Raw genomic sequence first — 15451 nt, 5'->3', positions numbered from 1 at the left:
TTTATAGCCAGCACCGAGATGTTTCCATACTTGTACCGCCGACAAGAAACGCCGAATCAAACACAGAGGCGCCACGTTGAGAAATAAAATAAGAGGTGATATATCGGGGGGTTTTGGGGTCGAGGATGCGGACTTGGGGAGATCTTTTGAAAACGTCTAAATTTTGGTAAGGAATTTAGATGCCTTAAAGGCTGTTCTCTGATTTTGGTCAATCTAAAAATTGTCACATATTTTTTATTGGTTATCTTTGGCACAATTTTGAGCTTTCCTAAAATTGAACTTTCTCCTTTAGCGTGGGTACGTTAAAAAACTAAAAATCAATGAGAAACATTAAGACTCCGCCAAATTTTTAAATGCCGAAACGTCTACTCGACCACCTGTATCCATATAATCCTCAAAGCGGACCCCTTTAAAACTGGGCTAATCGTGCTGTATTCTGTCATGTAAAGGTAATCCAATGGTCCCAATTGTGTAATTTTCGCGCCGGAATTAACGAAGTTATAACTCATCCTCCAAACTTCTTCAGAAAATCGTGTCCACTTTGACCCACCACCGTAAAAACCCATCTGGATAAATGGTCCCAGCTCCGTTGAGCAAGGGTGGGGATGGTCCGGGTCGCGATTGGCCGAAATCCGGCTGCGTTATCCTTTAAGCTTCGTCCGTTCCATCCTACAGGATAGATAAATAGGGAGCCTCGCTCAGAGTAGGGGAATAGTAGAGTACATAGTCGTACGTCGTGCTTTCTTAGCAATCAGTTTCCACTAGGCTGGCGACGCGTTCGTACGTCTACGTCACAGTGTCACCTTATTACATAAAGTCGCATCTTGAAGATGTTTTCGAGATAAAACTCAGTGAAGTGTTGTGAGTTAAAAAAAAGTGCGACATGATCAAGTGGATTGTTTTGGCGGCGGTTATCGCCGCCACCGGAGCCAGGTCCAAATCGCCGCTTTTAGACGACAGCACCAGGACAAGGAATAAAGCTGCAGGTGCGTTTTTCGAAATTATTATAAAATGAACTTTGACATCACCTGATGTTTGTTTATTTTTTATTTTGGTAATCGAAAAGAGGATTGTTTGGGTTAATCTCAAGGTCGAATTTTTGATAAGCCTGGTCACTGCAGCGTGTCAAAAATCGCCTCTACAATGATCAACGATGAAAATACATTTATAGAAGCCTTATCTGATAGTAGTGATAGTTACTTCAGTAGCACTTTATGATAACGTTGAAAAAATAGATTGACATAATCAATCCTGGCGACAATATTATTTAGTATTCATCACGAAATTTCAGGTAATGAAGAAATTATTATCTTGGTTTATCTAAACGACATTCAAACTCTCTAAAATCTCGTGTAATTTTCACAGGTGTGCGATCGACGTAATATTTTTACCACCGCGCTAACAAACTCACTTTTATAGTCTTTGATTATGGTCGTGTTAATTTATTTCGGACGTAATAATTTTTATTTGCCGAGCAACCGATCGAAACTGGATTAGTTCTGATAAAATCGATTTTGATCTAATTTTTCAAGTTTTCTACTTTCGATTTTACTTATGTGGCATTGTTTTTCTTCGTGCTATTATCCAAGATTGAGATCAGCTCTCATCGCTAAGGTTTCGCTTGAATTATCAGTCTAGGCTTCGTTAAAAAATCTTTTTGGTAAATAGGTTTTATTGCAAGCCCAGCCTTACCATGATGCAATGTGTATTGTTACTTACCCAGCACGCAAAATTACGAGCAATTTCGATGTATTGATTAGGTTTGTTTGTCTATTGCTACAATTTATGATGATTACATTTGAGTTACAAGCAATTCCAAAGGTCCTGTAATTTTAAATAAACCTAATATAGCACAAAATCTGCCGCAGTGAAATAAATTGCCAACTTTATAGTTTTTTGCTAATTGGAAATATCAGTCAACTTGGAGGGTTCAAATTTTGCTTTCACCCTGCGAGTCTGCCTAAAGCCGTTGCAGTTGTTGCACGCAACAATTTGTCGACCGTCCCCGTTTCGCGAAATTCCTGCACATCTTCAGCCACCTCCTTCGCCACAGCACTCTCGTCGCATTCCTGCCATTCATCACAATCTGCGCATCTCTTGATTTTTCCAGCCACCTGTGTCACGTCCGCATGCACATAACTATCTCATTTCCATTTCTAGTCAATCCCCAATGATCAAAAGTCAGTGTTGACTCGTCACATTTCCGATTTCCGCGCTGAAATCCGCCCGATGTCGATAAAAGAGAAGGTCGCCGTCGCGAAGTAGATGACCTGAATCGAGTCCATCCTCAAATAGCTCGGCGTCGCGACGCGAACGTCGCAACTATAATTGTTTCGATGCAGCAGCGCTTGACGCGGAATGCGCCCAAAAAATGTTGCAAAACCATTAAGTAATAATAAACAAATTGATGGAGACGGTTGGCTCACCGAGCATGAAATTTTAACAATCGCTGGCGCCGGCTATTTTTAGTTACAACAACAAATAATAAACGCGACTGCGAAATTAACTTTGCTCCGGTTCTGGATTTCTTAAGTTGGTAATGTGTGTGAGGAGAGGCGGAAATGCGTCTCGTTTAAGAATTTTTTTGTCTGTTGGGTTGGTGGAGACGTGGAAATGACCACAAGGTCGATGAGCAGACGCACAAATGCCCATTCATAAGATGAGAAAAAAATTAACGACGAGGTCGAGCGCGAAATTAACCACACAAAGTTTTGACAAATGACTCTTAGCTTTTTTCAGTCAAATTTGGCTAAATATTGATTTGGGCGAGACAAAAAAATTAAATGCTCAAAGATCTTAAAATTGGCGAGACTTGCAGTCATGAATTGTGCGGTCAGTTAAAAGTGCAGTGTCAAATCGTGTTTTGGCGTTATGAACTGTGAAACCGTGAATTTAACATCTCTTCGCCTCGATGTCGGCGCGAACTAACCTATCATCAGACCATCAACATTATTATTGCTATCAGCGCCCAAATAAAATAAACCGGCGTTCATCGCACACATGCAGTTAAGGCAACAAACACGCCTGAATAATAAAATAAACCGATTTTTGATGGCCGTTGGCCCCGCAATTGTCCACATTGGTTGCACCCGATTAGTTTCGAAAATCGAAATGTCGTTAACCTCAATGCTGGCGAAAACTGTGTATTTTTACGCCAATTTCACAACAATCATTATGTAAATACGATGATGCCAAATAGAACATTAATTTTCAAGGTAAATGTGTTAATAAATTATCAGAACTTGGCGGAGAGAGAAGTAATTAAGCAGTAAATTAATTTTTAGCCGCATGTATGTTGACATTTGCAAAAAATCCTCGGTGCGGCTATTTTTAATAACTACTTATTATGCAAATATTGTTCAGCGTGTGCTCGTTACGATTTTTATTTAGTGTTATTTGGCGATTTTTTTTTTGAGAAAGGGAAATGTCGCGACGCCCCCTCAAGCGGCCTCCGAAATCACACGGAACTGAAAAAGTCAGTTTGTTTATATTTACCGCTGATTTTTATCGATCGGCTTTTGCTCGACGTGTTCATTAAATATCGATGATTTTGCATTAAAGACGTGAATGCGCAAGGTTAGCATAAACCAGACACGGATAAGGAGCGAACTGCGATACAAAGGGCGGTCTAATGACGTGGAAACGGGCAAAGTGCGACGTGAGAGCGAGGACGCCCAGAAAACACCAAAAGCAAAATTTCAATGCGATCATAACTTGAACGCAGAAAGTAAATAACGTTAAAATTAGTTTGTGGAATTTCGCGTTCCCTTTATCCCATCGATCGCTGTCTCCTTTCCATATTCCTTTTTTCTTTCATTGCAGTTCTCTTCGAATTTGTGAACTCGTGCATAAACCATTGCGCACGACTTGCATCACCTTGCAGTTCGGCTTTCACAGCGAAAGCGAAACGAACCGCCCCTGGCAATGCGTTAAATTAAAGGGCGGTTCACATCAACACGCGCGATATATGCCGTATTGGCCGTCACCCAAAATCGCATGTTTTTGCAATATTTCCAGTTATTTTGGTATTTTATACCGATCACTAGGGCGTAAATGACTTCGGTCATGCCAAGTTGGTCGGAATTTTGTAGTTTCGGAAAGCGGTGCAGTAAAAATAAATTTATGTAATAGACAGACGCAGACGTGCCAAAGTAATAAGTCTCAATTTCGCCACACGGCCCCGTTGTTTATTCAGTTTTTTCAAAGTCCCACTTTGGGGCGCCAAATTTGATGTACACAGCTTTGCAGGCGCCAGATTTGATGTGCATAGTTCTTGATTAATTTTACTAATTTTTAGGCGCGTTTCAAACCGAGCTAATAGTTGTGTTTGCCGTCCCCGTGTTCCACCCACATAATTTATGGCGTGCCAGATGAACAATAAACACACACCTTAGCGCTCGAATCACAGGTGTTTTAAATAAGTATGACACACGACTTGTACAAATATTCGCGTTTTTTCGACGACTACACAATAGTTGCTCGGCATTTTTTCGACGGTCGTTCTTGAACTAGGGGGCACCTACGTGCGACCATTCGGAACACCTCTGCATTAGCATTCAATCATAACCGACAGTTTTCGGCTTTCTTTAACTCCCACGCGCCTTTCAGCAGGGAAACAGGAAGACAGCTGGTAGTCAAACAAGAAGGAAAAAATTGCAGATTTGGGGGACACAGTCTCCAAGTATTGAGCTTAAACCTGAGCCTTGAGGTGCACCATTTAGTCAATGAAGTGTACGTTCCAACTTTTCCTTTCAGCTAGCAGATCAGGACTTAGAACGAGGTCCTGTGGTGTGCCGCCCCAGCAAATGTCGCTTTTTCTTTATAGCTTGTCTCTGTCGGTGGCGGAAGTGTTTCCCGCGCCGTTTCGGGAATCAAAGGTCTATTTATATCAGGATAAAATAAGATCGGGTGCCGGGCGCGTATTTGCAACCACATTACCAGATCGTTGACTTTGAATGCGGCTGTAATACTGACATATTGAAGTCGGTGGCGCCGACCGCGAACCGACCGAAATGGAAACCGCGAAGATGTAATAATCGGGGTCGAAACGATGGTTTTAAAGTGACGTCACGGTGTCGTTCGACCAGGAAGAAGTCGAGTGCACCTCTGCACTCTCCTCTTGGTCGATGCGCCCAGTCTAGAGGTGTGTCGTGTCGCGTCCGTCTGCGGCATTGAATTCGCGCCAAGCTCGATATAACATGACTAATATATCCTGAGGCCCATCTGGATTGAACTCCTGGCATTTGTCTAGCGAGATATGGCCGCTGATGAAGAGTACTCTCGCTTTCGATGGAGGTGCCCGCGGGAAAAGACCACGTTGGGTTGGTGGTACTGCTGGTACTGTCACCCCTGAGTTTGAACGGTGTAGGTTGCCATATTGTGGCAAAATATGCGCTAGTTATACTTACTTACATTCAAGAAAAAATCAAACCAGTTCTTGAGAGAATTGTAGCTGTCTCAGCCCACCGTGAAGTGGAAAAAGCTGCTTGCAACAAAAACATAGCGAAATTGTTCTGCTTAACGTTAAATAAGACACTCGACATCGACTTTAATAAAGGTATCATTACGAACGGGTTATACCACCGGTGTTGTGACCAGAACCACCCGCAGACGTTAGTGACGTCACTGTATTAATTGACAAGCAGAGGGCGGCCTTGACGCTGCCGAAACTTTTGTATTGTATTTAAAATAGGCGATTTTTAAATATAATCTAAGGCCGGACGAATGGCGACGTTCTCCGAAATCTAAAAGTGGATGATAAAGTGCTTTCATATTGACAGAATTATTCAAAAACAAATATCCCCAAATTTGGGTTGGTACCCTTGTGGGGGTTTTACCTTCAGTAGTTTGCCGCTACATCCCCGAAGACAAGCTAAATTACTTCATTACAATAGATAAAACCTTTAATTACAGTTGTTTAATTGTAATTGCAATCACCTTTGATAAGAGGTAATTGGCGACAAGGCGGTAAATGCTGTAATGAGTGACTGAGTGATGCCCCAGGGCTGCCAACCTCCACCAATTGTATGTAAATCGGTACAAGTACTTCCAAAGTTCGTCGATAACGATAATAACGAAAGTTTCAGTTGCCTCAGAGATTTCTCGTAATAAATCATAGAACATGAAATCAAAACACGTTACTGTCGTGTCAACTTTCACTCTTTTTCCGGTCATATAATCCAGTCCGCGCCTGTCAAACTCCTGTCATCTGTCGAATGTCACGCCACTGGTGGCATTTTTACCCATCCAATCATTGAATTTATGCATTAAAAGCCCGTATGCAAATGTCCATCATTACCCAGCAATTACCTGTTTTTAAAACAGTAGTTTTTACGACGCTATTAATTACCGCCATCATAATGGCTGATCACGTGACTGGAAAAAAATGGCGAGGGATGTGTGTAAAAATGGCGGCCGCGAGTAAAAGTGGATCAAATGCTAAGTGGAAATGCATGTAACGAGCAAAGATCACACCTCCAAGTTGACATTTGCGAAGTACGATGCAATGTAGTAATCCGAACGATTCTAAACAGTTGGAAATAGTCGCGCGATTTAATTATAAAGCGTCCAGACATCCGAAAAAAACGCGACGTTGATAATCGGCGAAAATACGCCGCAGGCTCGTAGTAAACATATTTTTGAGGCCAATGTCGCTTAGATCACCGAATAATAATACGAAAAGGCGCATGCGTAAAAGTCCCGTTGCGTAACGGCCGGGGGTTCCATTGGGGGAAGCGTTAAGTCTGATGCAATTGTTGGGAAAGGTCAAAGATGGATAAACGTGGGAACTACATGGAGACTTTGAAAAAAACTTGTGAAAGTAGCGAAGATCTAGTTACTTGGGCAAGAATTGAACAACCTGTTGACCTCATACCTACTACGTTTTATTAAAAACAGTATGACTAACGTATTGAGAAAAATACAGGACTATTCGCAAATCAAATTGGCTGTTTGATCAATAAAATATCCACCGCAGCTAGTTTGTACGAGTGAAGCGAGCGAATTTCAATCTGTTCTTTTTTTTTCAGAATGTGTCTTCGGGAAGCAAGTCCGCGAGCTAGGTTCTCAGTGGATCCCCGACCTGGGAGTGCCCATCGGCGTCCTTTACTGCATGAAGTGCGAGTGCGTTGCGGTAAGTGTCCCATTCATGCGCCCATCCCAAACCCATTGATTCAGCGCTCTCAGAGTGTGTCAACGTTGCGAGATTTCAGTACGGGGGCGTCTAAAGGTAGAGGTCAGCTGGGTCGGTGACCGGCAACTGTTCCACCACTGTGATCTACCGGCGCCCTGTAACTGTATACACCCGTTTTGATTTTCGATTTTTTTGCAGTTACACAAGAAACGACGGGTTGTGGCCCGAGTTCAGTGTCGAAGTATCAAAAATGAGTGCCCGGAACCTACCTGCGACGAACCTGTACACCATCCAGGAAGATGTTGCAAGACGTGCCCGGGCGATCCCTACGGTAAGTCGGGGATGATGATTGCGCCTTGACATCTTGGCGCCTCTTTTTTTTCCTTGAACGAAGGCCGGGTGTCGCATTTAATCGAGGCCAAAACATCACAACGAACATTCTGCGTATTTTGAAAAGATTTCTGGCGGCGAACATGCATGAATCGTTTAAGAGATTGTCCCGGAGCGAGCCTCATTCTGGTCGGAATTCCGTGCACTAGGTTCTCGGTACTTGCGTGAAGCTCTGGGCATTCCCGCAAGTACCAGCGATGATGGAAAAAATCCCGCTGTGACGCAATCGGCCGAGAAAACCACATTTTCTGCGCGCTTCATTAACATTTTCTGCATAAATTGGCATTTTCGCGGTGTATTGACTTTGAGAGTACGTAGTGTCGTAAAATGCAAGGCCATCTAGACGGACGTGAGCGGCTCCCGGCGACCTACATAAATATCCGATGACAAACGCACATACTGGGGGGATGTTTGCTCCAAGGACCGCGGAACAACTTTGGCTTCTTGCGGAATTTTGGTCTGCATTCGTGGCGCCTGTGATGTTGCAAAACGCTGTTGACTGGCTGCTGCGGGTTCAGAGGGCATACGATAAGAACACCGTGTAAACGGTGCAAAGAGAGCAACGTCACGGCGGTCGTGGGTAAGTGAAAGACACCCACTGAAATGCAGATGGCGCCACGACGAGACTCCTCCGTCTGCATCCAGCTAGTTCTGTTATTAAATAATACTCCCACAATCGCTAATTGATGAGACAAGATGGCGGTCGGTGGACGTTGTTAACACATTCCGAGATCGTCGATATGACTTTACCGTCCAATATATTTGGAAGGCGGTGTCGGCGACTGCTTTTTTGTCGCAGCTCGACTTCAAGGGCGTCGTCTCTGCACCTCCGAAAATAATCTCGCGAAGATGCTCTGACACGATTTCATGACGTTCGCATTATAATTTCATGGCGCCAGTGTAAATATTTAGTTACGTCTATTATTACAGAGAGACGCGTGCCTTGCGAGACTCGCGCGACTATTATTTCATTCGACTTGGCTAAAAATAACCAGGAATTTTTCCGTTTGGGTCCACGGTTTTTCATATGGAATAATCAATGAGGTTTATGGACGAGCCGTCGGTGATGAATGCGAATCTTTAACGCCAGACTGGCGCCCGCGACCTGAGATAATGTTCGCGCGTCTGCGACATGTCTCACGGTGTCGGGACCAGCGGCGTTAACACCGACACCTTTACGATACGCGGAAGCGGACTAGAACGACGACGCGTTTCTTAGAAGCGGACTAGAACGACGACGCGTTTCTTACCGCCAAAACTCTTCTGGATTTCCACCGATTTCGTCGCATACGGCCGACACGACCATATATGTGATGCTCGCTTGTTTTCTCACAACTTTCTATTTGTCCGATCGATGCACTTACGCCCTCGGTCGGCAGTTCCATTCATAATTCCGAACAACCGGAATACGCTCATTTGCATCTTGATTACAGATTCTGACGTCATCGACATCGTCCCTCAAAATGCCACCGACGCCGAGGAGAAGAGTAGCACCAAACGTAAGAAGCTCAATTACCACTCATTCCAGCAACCTCATGCTGTTTTTTGTTCTAGATTACGCGGCTCTTCTTACGGAAAGATCGTCTTTGGTCCTCCGCAACGACCTGACGAAACCTACCTCTACTAACTTGAATAAGAACAACGTGGTGGCCACTGGGAGATTTACCTTCCACAAGAAGAACCTCTACTATTCGTTCTACATTTCGGACAAAGCGGCGAGACCTAGGTCTCTGCAGTTTGTAGACAGCGATGGCAACATTCTTGAAGAGTTCGTTTTATCGAGATCCGGCGGTTTGGTCAATAGCTTGTACCAGAACGCCACGCGAAAAGTCTGTGGGGTCTGGCGCCGAATTCCACATGAGTATCGCAAGCGTTTTCGCCAAGAAAAAATTTACGTGGTTTTGGTTTGGGGCGTTAAAGACCAAGCTGAGTTTACCCTCAGTGGACAAGTGACCAAATTTTCAGCTTTAGCTTCGGAAAACTTTAGTTCGTTATTGGAACCGGCTGGTGGTACCAGTAGCTCCATGGCGGGTGCTGGAGGAACGGCAATTGTTTCTATATCAACGTCTGTGTCTACGTCTATTTACTTAGCCATAGTTTTCAATGGACTCTTTACGGTTGACGAAGTTGCGGATGTTCCCATCAACGTAACTTTATCAGTGGATGACAAGAAGTATATCCTTCAAGAGGTAAGACTTTGTTGTCTTGTTTATTTTGAATCTACAACTCTTTTTCTTAGGTGGTTGTCGTCAAAAAGCCCCACTATGTTCTTAACACCGTTGAAGTCCGTTCCCCGGTAACTTCCGCGGACTTGCGTCTTCTAACCCGAGGCCGCTTGATTCTTAGTGTTTCTTCAGTATCTAAACCTGACAGCTTACGCCTTTCTGGAAACGTTTTAACCAAAGTTACTTGTGAGCTTTTTCAAACAACGTTAGCTCCAAGTGCGTCGGACCCCAACGGTGTTGGTATTTCGGGTCTCGCATGGCTTTACCTTAACAACGAAGGGTCCTTGGTTTACAACATTCAAATCGACAACCTACGAACAACCCCCGACAATACCACTTTCATAACTCTCGTGGACACGAGCACTAAGCGAAGGACGGAACTTGAAGATTTGACTCCGTCTTTTGTTAACGGTTGGGCCAACGGGACTGTTGCCAAGTTAAGCCCTAAAGTACTCGAACCTTTGTACTCTGGTAACTTGGTTGTCAATGTTGCTACCCCTAAAGATGCCAACTTGATCAGGGGACGGTTAGTCGCGAAACCGGTGGCTGATGCCAGAGATGCTCCAGCTCCATTCTTATTAAAACGTGAGAATTACACGATGCCGTCGTCAGCAGTGGGGCTTGCATGGTTATACATAGACAATGACTGTTACATCCATTATGACGTATCGCTTTCGGGTCTCGGACAAGTGAATCGCACATTAGAGTTAAGTTTAGAGTTGCTCCCAATGCTTGCCCCCGGTGCCCCTGTTGTTGCCCGACATCTTGAAGAGTTCCAAGGTAATCAGATTGAAGGAAGCCCTGTTAACGCGTTAACTCGCGAAGAGATCAACCGTTTAGATAGCGGTGTTGGTTTCCTCAAAGTCAAGGAAAAAGACACCAAGATCACGCTTCTAGTAGCTACGGTGACTCACGTAGTGTCTCCACCTCTGTGTCAACACTTGAGTCCAAGTAACGACCTTCGCGGAACTCTGGATGACACCGACGTCCACGGCGGTCCCAGCGGGGATTGTCTCTACGAAGGCAAGTTCTACCAAGAAGAGAGTCAGTGGATTTCCGCCGCAAATCCGTGTACAATGTGCTTCTGCCAAAACGGAGTCAACAAGTGCTTTACCATGAACTGCCCAGCTGTGGAATGCCCCTCCAATATGAAACTCATGAGCATGCCTGAAGAGTGCTGCCCTATCTGTGTCAACGCGACAACTCAAATGGAGTTGAACAGGAACGTTCCGCCAAAGTGCATTTTCAATGGCCAACCCTACTCTCCGGGCAGTCGTTTCCATCCGTTCTTGATTCCTACCGGCTTCGATTCGTGCACGACCTGCAGTTGCGATCCTATTTATCGCGAGATCAAGTGTTCCAGGATATCCAACGAGCAAGAGTGTTGCAGAAACTGCGGTCGCATTGACCACACTATGAATGGTACTTTCTCCGCTGACGACGAAACACGAGGTGTGTTTTCTTCACCGACACCGGACCCGGAGAAGAGTGCCGATCAAGTGTTGGCCGAAGGGGGTTGCAAGAATTTGTACAATCCCGATAAACCATACGTCAACGGGAGTGAGTACCATCCAGCTATAGCGTCTCTTGGAGTGTTCAAATGTGTGACTTGTCGCTGTGACAACGGCAAACCTTCGTGCAGGAGGGAGTGCGATCGCGCAATGTGCGAACAAAGGTTCAAAATGAAGAAGAGACAGAGGACAGGAGATAGCTCCGCCGTTTGTTGCACAATGAAAGAGTGCAAAAAGTACAGACACAAGAAAAATCACCGGTCACAAAAAAGCTGAAGAGGTGTTTGGAACAAGTCCTAGTGAAACTAGACTGACAAGCATTGGAACTTTCGGACTTCAAAGTCCAGTTACCGTTTACCAAAGAAGACTGAGACAGGAAGAATGGAGCTGTCGTATTTATTCAAGCGTCGGTTTATTGTAGGTTTGTTTAGATGGCGCAGTCAATTAATTCGGGTTCTGACAGAATATTTATTTATTTTTTTATATGTAGTTTTCGGCGGGATATTACTTAATTATTTGACTGCACTGTATATTATTTATTGATAAGTTATTCCATAGTTGTATCGGGGGTTTCTTCGAGACCCAATACTCACTAGAGATGAAGGCTGATAGGGCGAGGAACTTGGACAGGAACCGCCATCGTGTTATGTATAATATTTATACTCAATTTTTTTGGTTTGATTTGTACAGTTTTGTGTACGGGTTCTTGTGCATCTTCCCCTTGTATCTATGTAGGACATATCATTTGGTGCCATCCCCTCCCCACAAAAATCTAGGTACTTAAAGCAATACACTCGTAAGAGCATTTAGTTGGAATCTCCCCTGCAATAATACAGTATTTCGCTAAATTATTTATAGGTTTATACAATACAGAGTGAATGTGATGAAGTGTTATAAATATATTGTATATAGTTTTTGCTGTATGATCATAATATAAAAGCATACGCTTTGTAAATTTGTTAGTTTTTCTAGTTAAGTCTTAATCATACTTTTATTATTATCCAACTAACTTTTGTATTCGATAAGATTGTAATATAGTGATAAAGAGGGCCTCAAGATTGCATTTGGTAATTTTATTTCTTCTGTTGACATTAATTAGGACGTGGAAAAGGTAATGCAACATTGTAACAAACGAGCTATATTTAAGTGTACCTGCTAGCTAGAAATAAACGCTTCACAAACAAATTCTATAATTTACTACCACGAACGCCACGAGCGTGTTCTAACGCCGCCCCCAACGCTTCTAAAACCAAATCAACATTATCGGGAGTGGCATTATATCCCATTATTCCCACTCTAAAGATCTTATTAACGGTCGGACCCAAGCCCCCACTAATCTCCAACTGGTAGCTATAAAGAAAACTATGAAACGGTCTTTTTTTTCATCATTTACTTACTTCTTCATCGCGTAAGATAAAACATCGCGCCAATCCACATCGAGTGGTACCTTGATGGATGTTACTGTAGGCAACCTCTTGTGCTCTTCTTCAACGAACGGTTGCAGACGCAATGCTTCCAGTCCACGATAAAAGCGTTGGGCGCAATTTTGGTGCCTTTTTATAACGTTTTCTAAGCCTTCCTCCGCAATGATAGCAAGTCCTTCTCTTAAACCGTACAAAAGTTGGCCAGCTATGGTGTGGTGATACACGCGGGAACGGCCGAAACAATCCCAGTAATCGCCTAGTACCGTCATGTCCCAGTACAGGACCGTCACGGGGGTTTTTCGTGAGAAAATTCGTTTTCTGTTTGACGAAAGAATATTTTGCATCATTCGAAAAAAACATTTTTTACCACTTACTGTGCTCTGGGGCTAAAAGAAATCGGCGCCATCCCCGCAGGCGCTCCCAAAACTTTCTGTGACCCGGTGTACACGGCATCCACGCCCCATCTGTCAGCAAATAGCGGAACTCCCCCTAAAGACGCCACTGTGTCCACCGCTAAAAGACAACCATATCTGTGACAGATATCTCCGACGCCCTCCAAATTCTGGTAAACTCCCGAAGAACTCTCTCCTTGCGTTACGAAAAGCAATACGGGTCTATACTTAGAAACTGCATTTTCTATTTGTGCAAGGGTGAAATTGTTGCCGGCTTCAGTTTCAACAGTTACGACATTTGCTCCGTAACGTGTTGCCATCGTCATGGCTCTTTGACCCCAGAGGCCGTTGATAGCAATCAGAGCTGTATCTCCAGGTTCCAAGAGGTTACAAAGAACTGCTTCCATGCCTCCATGGCCGGAAGCACTGACGGCAAGGGTGAGGGGGTTGTTGGTTTGGAAAACGTAGCGGATACCCTCTTTGACGTCGTCCATTATCTAGAAGAGAGTTTGTAAATGATTCGTCAACTAGGGCACAAAATTGGACTATTTTTAGAACACTTTTTCTTTGACACATTCCTTACCTTAAATATCTCCGGATGCATGTGTCCCACGATGGGCTCGGAGATGGCATGCATGACCCTCGGGGAGCAATTTGACGGTCCAGGTCCCATGAGGGTCTTTCTGGGGACTTTTAAGGGTTTTTTCAACACTTGTGGTGGTTTCACGTCCATGTTTACAGCACGAATGACGATAGTAAGAACGTTGCATGTCATTTAAATGAGCAATTATCAAGAAGAGTATCAATTTTTATCAAGGATAACCTTTGGCACGATATGTTTCTATGAAGGAATCTCTTTATCGGTAAATTCCATGACAGAAAATCGTGGCGATTCCGTAGGAACTCTGCTGGGGGCATCAGATATTTTGCAAGCACATACAATGTTAAAATAGAATTTGTCCAATCATTTGAAAGTTTTTCATCTTTTTCATGTTGCAAAGCAAATTTTGCGAACCTAGCTAATTACTAGCTATTATTATTTTTTTGAATAATAAGACTCTTGGTTAAATTTAGTAAAAGACGTCATTTATCAGTAAATTCCATGAGTGAAGATCGTGGCGATATCATGATCATGGGAACTCTCTGCTGGGGGTATCAAATGTTTTGCAAATAAAACGTAATAATAGAATTTGTCGAATCATTTGGAATTATTAACTATGGCTTTAATGACTATACAGAAGATTTTATGGACACTTAGCTAATTAATCAATAGTACAATCGACAGAGGCGGCTGAAACTTTACTGTTTTTCCCTATAATCCCCCAAAAACATTGCAAGAAGTCTCATGGTGACTTTTCTATGACAATGTTTGCAATTTTCTGAATTCTTCTTCTTTCGTTTTTTACATTATTCAAACAATAATGTCATAAAGTTCCATCTTTTTTCCTGGTTTGTAGGTGCTTTTTTGTAATTAATTATGTAATTGCCAATTTTTTCAATCTCTTTCACACAAATTCCAGAGTTGCCGTCGCCCATTGTTTAGTTTTCTCAAATTTCACATTTTTCCCATCTCCACTTCTCGCATTTCTTCCAATGCCGGCTCTGATAAAGAACCGAAAGATGATACTTGCTTTCCGGATCGCTATTATTTGAGTCATTTTAAATTCATGCCCATAGATAAAAGTGAGACCCAGTGCATTAAGATGCCCTGATATGGCAACCTTGGACAGTGAGAACACAATGGCTTAAATTATGTAGAGATAGTTCTGACTGTTTGAAATAATAAATAAATAGTTTTGTGGTGATGAGACATGAGCGATAGGATTGAAATTTATGGCCGCCCTGTGTGGGTAGAAAAATCGGGGGATTATTAATTTGAATCTGTGAATACGATTTAAGGCACGAGGTGTCTACGTAAAAAATTGTAGTTAAAGTAGGCTATGGTTGGGTGGTATTGGTTAATAGAATTTTCAGTTTGATGCGAAGGTATAACAACTGATATTTGCACTGTAATCTCAATTTTTTATCAGCCGCTATTTTCAGTTGTATTTCTGAACCATGTAAGCTTGTATCAAGAGAAAATTGCAGATCTTATTAAGGATTTTCTCTTTTCAATCCAACGTTCCAAGACCTAGAAAATTGAAAACATAGATGCCGGGGATATATTTCCGGTCATGTGATCCCTGCAGAGCGGAACAGCTCTATAACAACAGCCCTTGTTTATTTTTCTAACCAGGGTAATACTCACATATTTTACAACACAAATATTTACAGTGAAACGTTGGGGATTATTTGTTAGTTTTGTTGGTAACGAATCTGAATTTAATCATTTTTGTACAAAAGTAGAGAGCGGAACCTGTAATCGCTAGATTTATGT

At 43.0% G+C, this 15451-nt stretch overlaps 2 protein-coding genes across 2 annotated transcripts; one reads left to right on the top strand and one right to left on the bottom strand.

The window, feature by feature from the left end:
* The first annotated feature begins 682 nt into the window (after nt 1–682).
* On the top strand, nt 683–11534 carry sog (chordin short gastrulation). The gene is made up of 6 exons (XM_088045061.1): nt 683–986; nt 7029–7132; nt 7331–7463; nt 8956–9021; nt 9077–9711; nt 9762–11534. The coding sequence occupies exons 1-6, from the start codon at nt 884–886 to the stop codon at nt 11532–11534; spliced, it is 2814 nt and encodes a 937-aa protein (XP_087901187.1). The 5' UTR covers nt 683–883.
* An 846-nt stretch (nt 11535–12380) lies between these two features.
* On the bottom strand, nt 12381–13831 carry LOC148168370 (alanine--glyoxylate aminotransferase-like). Its single transcript, XM_088045062.1, has 4 exons — nt 13658–13831; nt 13057–13571; nt 12656–13000; nt 12381–12608 (listed from the first exon to the last, which is right to left on the bottom strand). The coding sequence occupies exons 1-4, from the start codon at nt 13805–13807 to the stop codon at nt 12446–12448; spliced, it is 1173 nt and encodes a 390-aa protein (XP_087901188.1). The 5' UTR covers nt 13808–13831; the 3' UTR covers nt 12381–12445.
* Between the last annotated feature and the right edge of the window lie 1620 nt (nt 13832–15451).

The sequence above is a fragment of the Gnatocerus cornutus genome, chromosome 9 (assembly GCF_029298725.1).
Source record: "Gnatocerus cornutus isolate USDA-ARS CGAHR chromosome 9, icGnaCorn1.1, whole genome shotgun sequence".
NCBI lineage: Eukaryota > Metazoa > Arthropoda > Insecta > Coleoptera > Tenebrionidae > Gnatocerus > Gnatocerus cornutus.
The sequence above is the reverse complement of the archived record's forward strand: the minus strand, read 5'-3'. Positions and strand labels throughout refer to the sequence as shown.

Coding starts and splice junctions, on each gene's coding strand:
- sog (XM_088045061.1), top strand. CDS start 884: ATGATCAAGTGGATTGTTTTGGCGGCGGTTATCGCCGCCACCGGAGCC. Junction 987..7,028: donor GACAAGGAATAAAGCTGCAG/GTGCGTTTTTCG, acceptor TTTTTTTTTCAG/AATGTGTCTTCGGGAAGCAA. Junction 9,712..9,761: donor AGAAGTATATCCTTCAAGAG/GTAAGACTTTGT, acceptor TCTTTTTCTTAG/GTGGTTGTCGTCAAAAAGCC.
- LOC148168370 (XM_088045062.1), bottom strand. CDS start 13,807: ATGGACGTGAAACCACCACAAGTGTTGAAAAAACCCTTAAAAGTCCCC. Junction 13,572..13,657: donor TGCATCCGGAGATATTTAAG/GTAAGGAATGTG, acceptor ACTCTCTTCTAG/ATAATGGACGACGTCAAAGA. Junction 13,001..13,056: donor TCTTTTAGCCCCAGAGCACA/GTAAGTGGTAAA, acceptor TTCGTCAAACAG/AAAACGAATTTTCTCACGAA.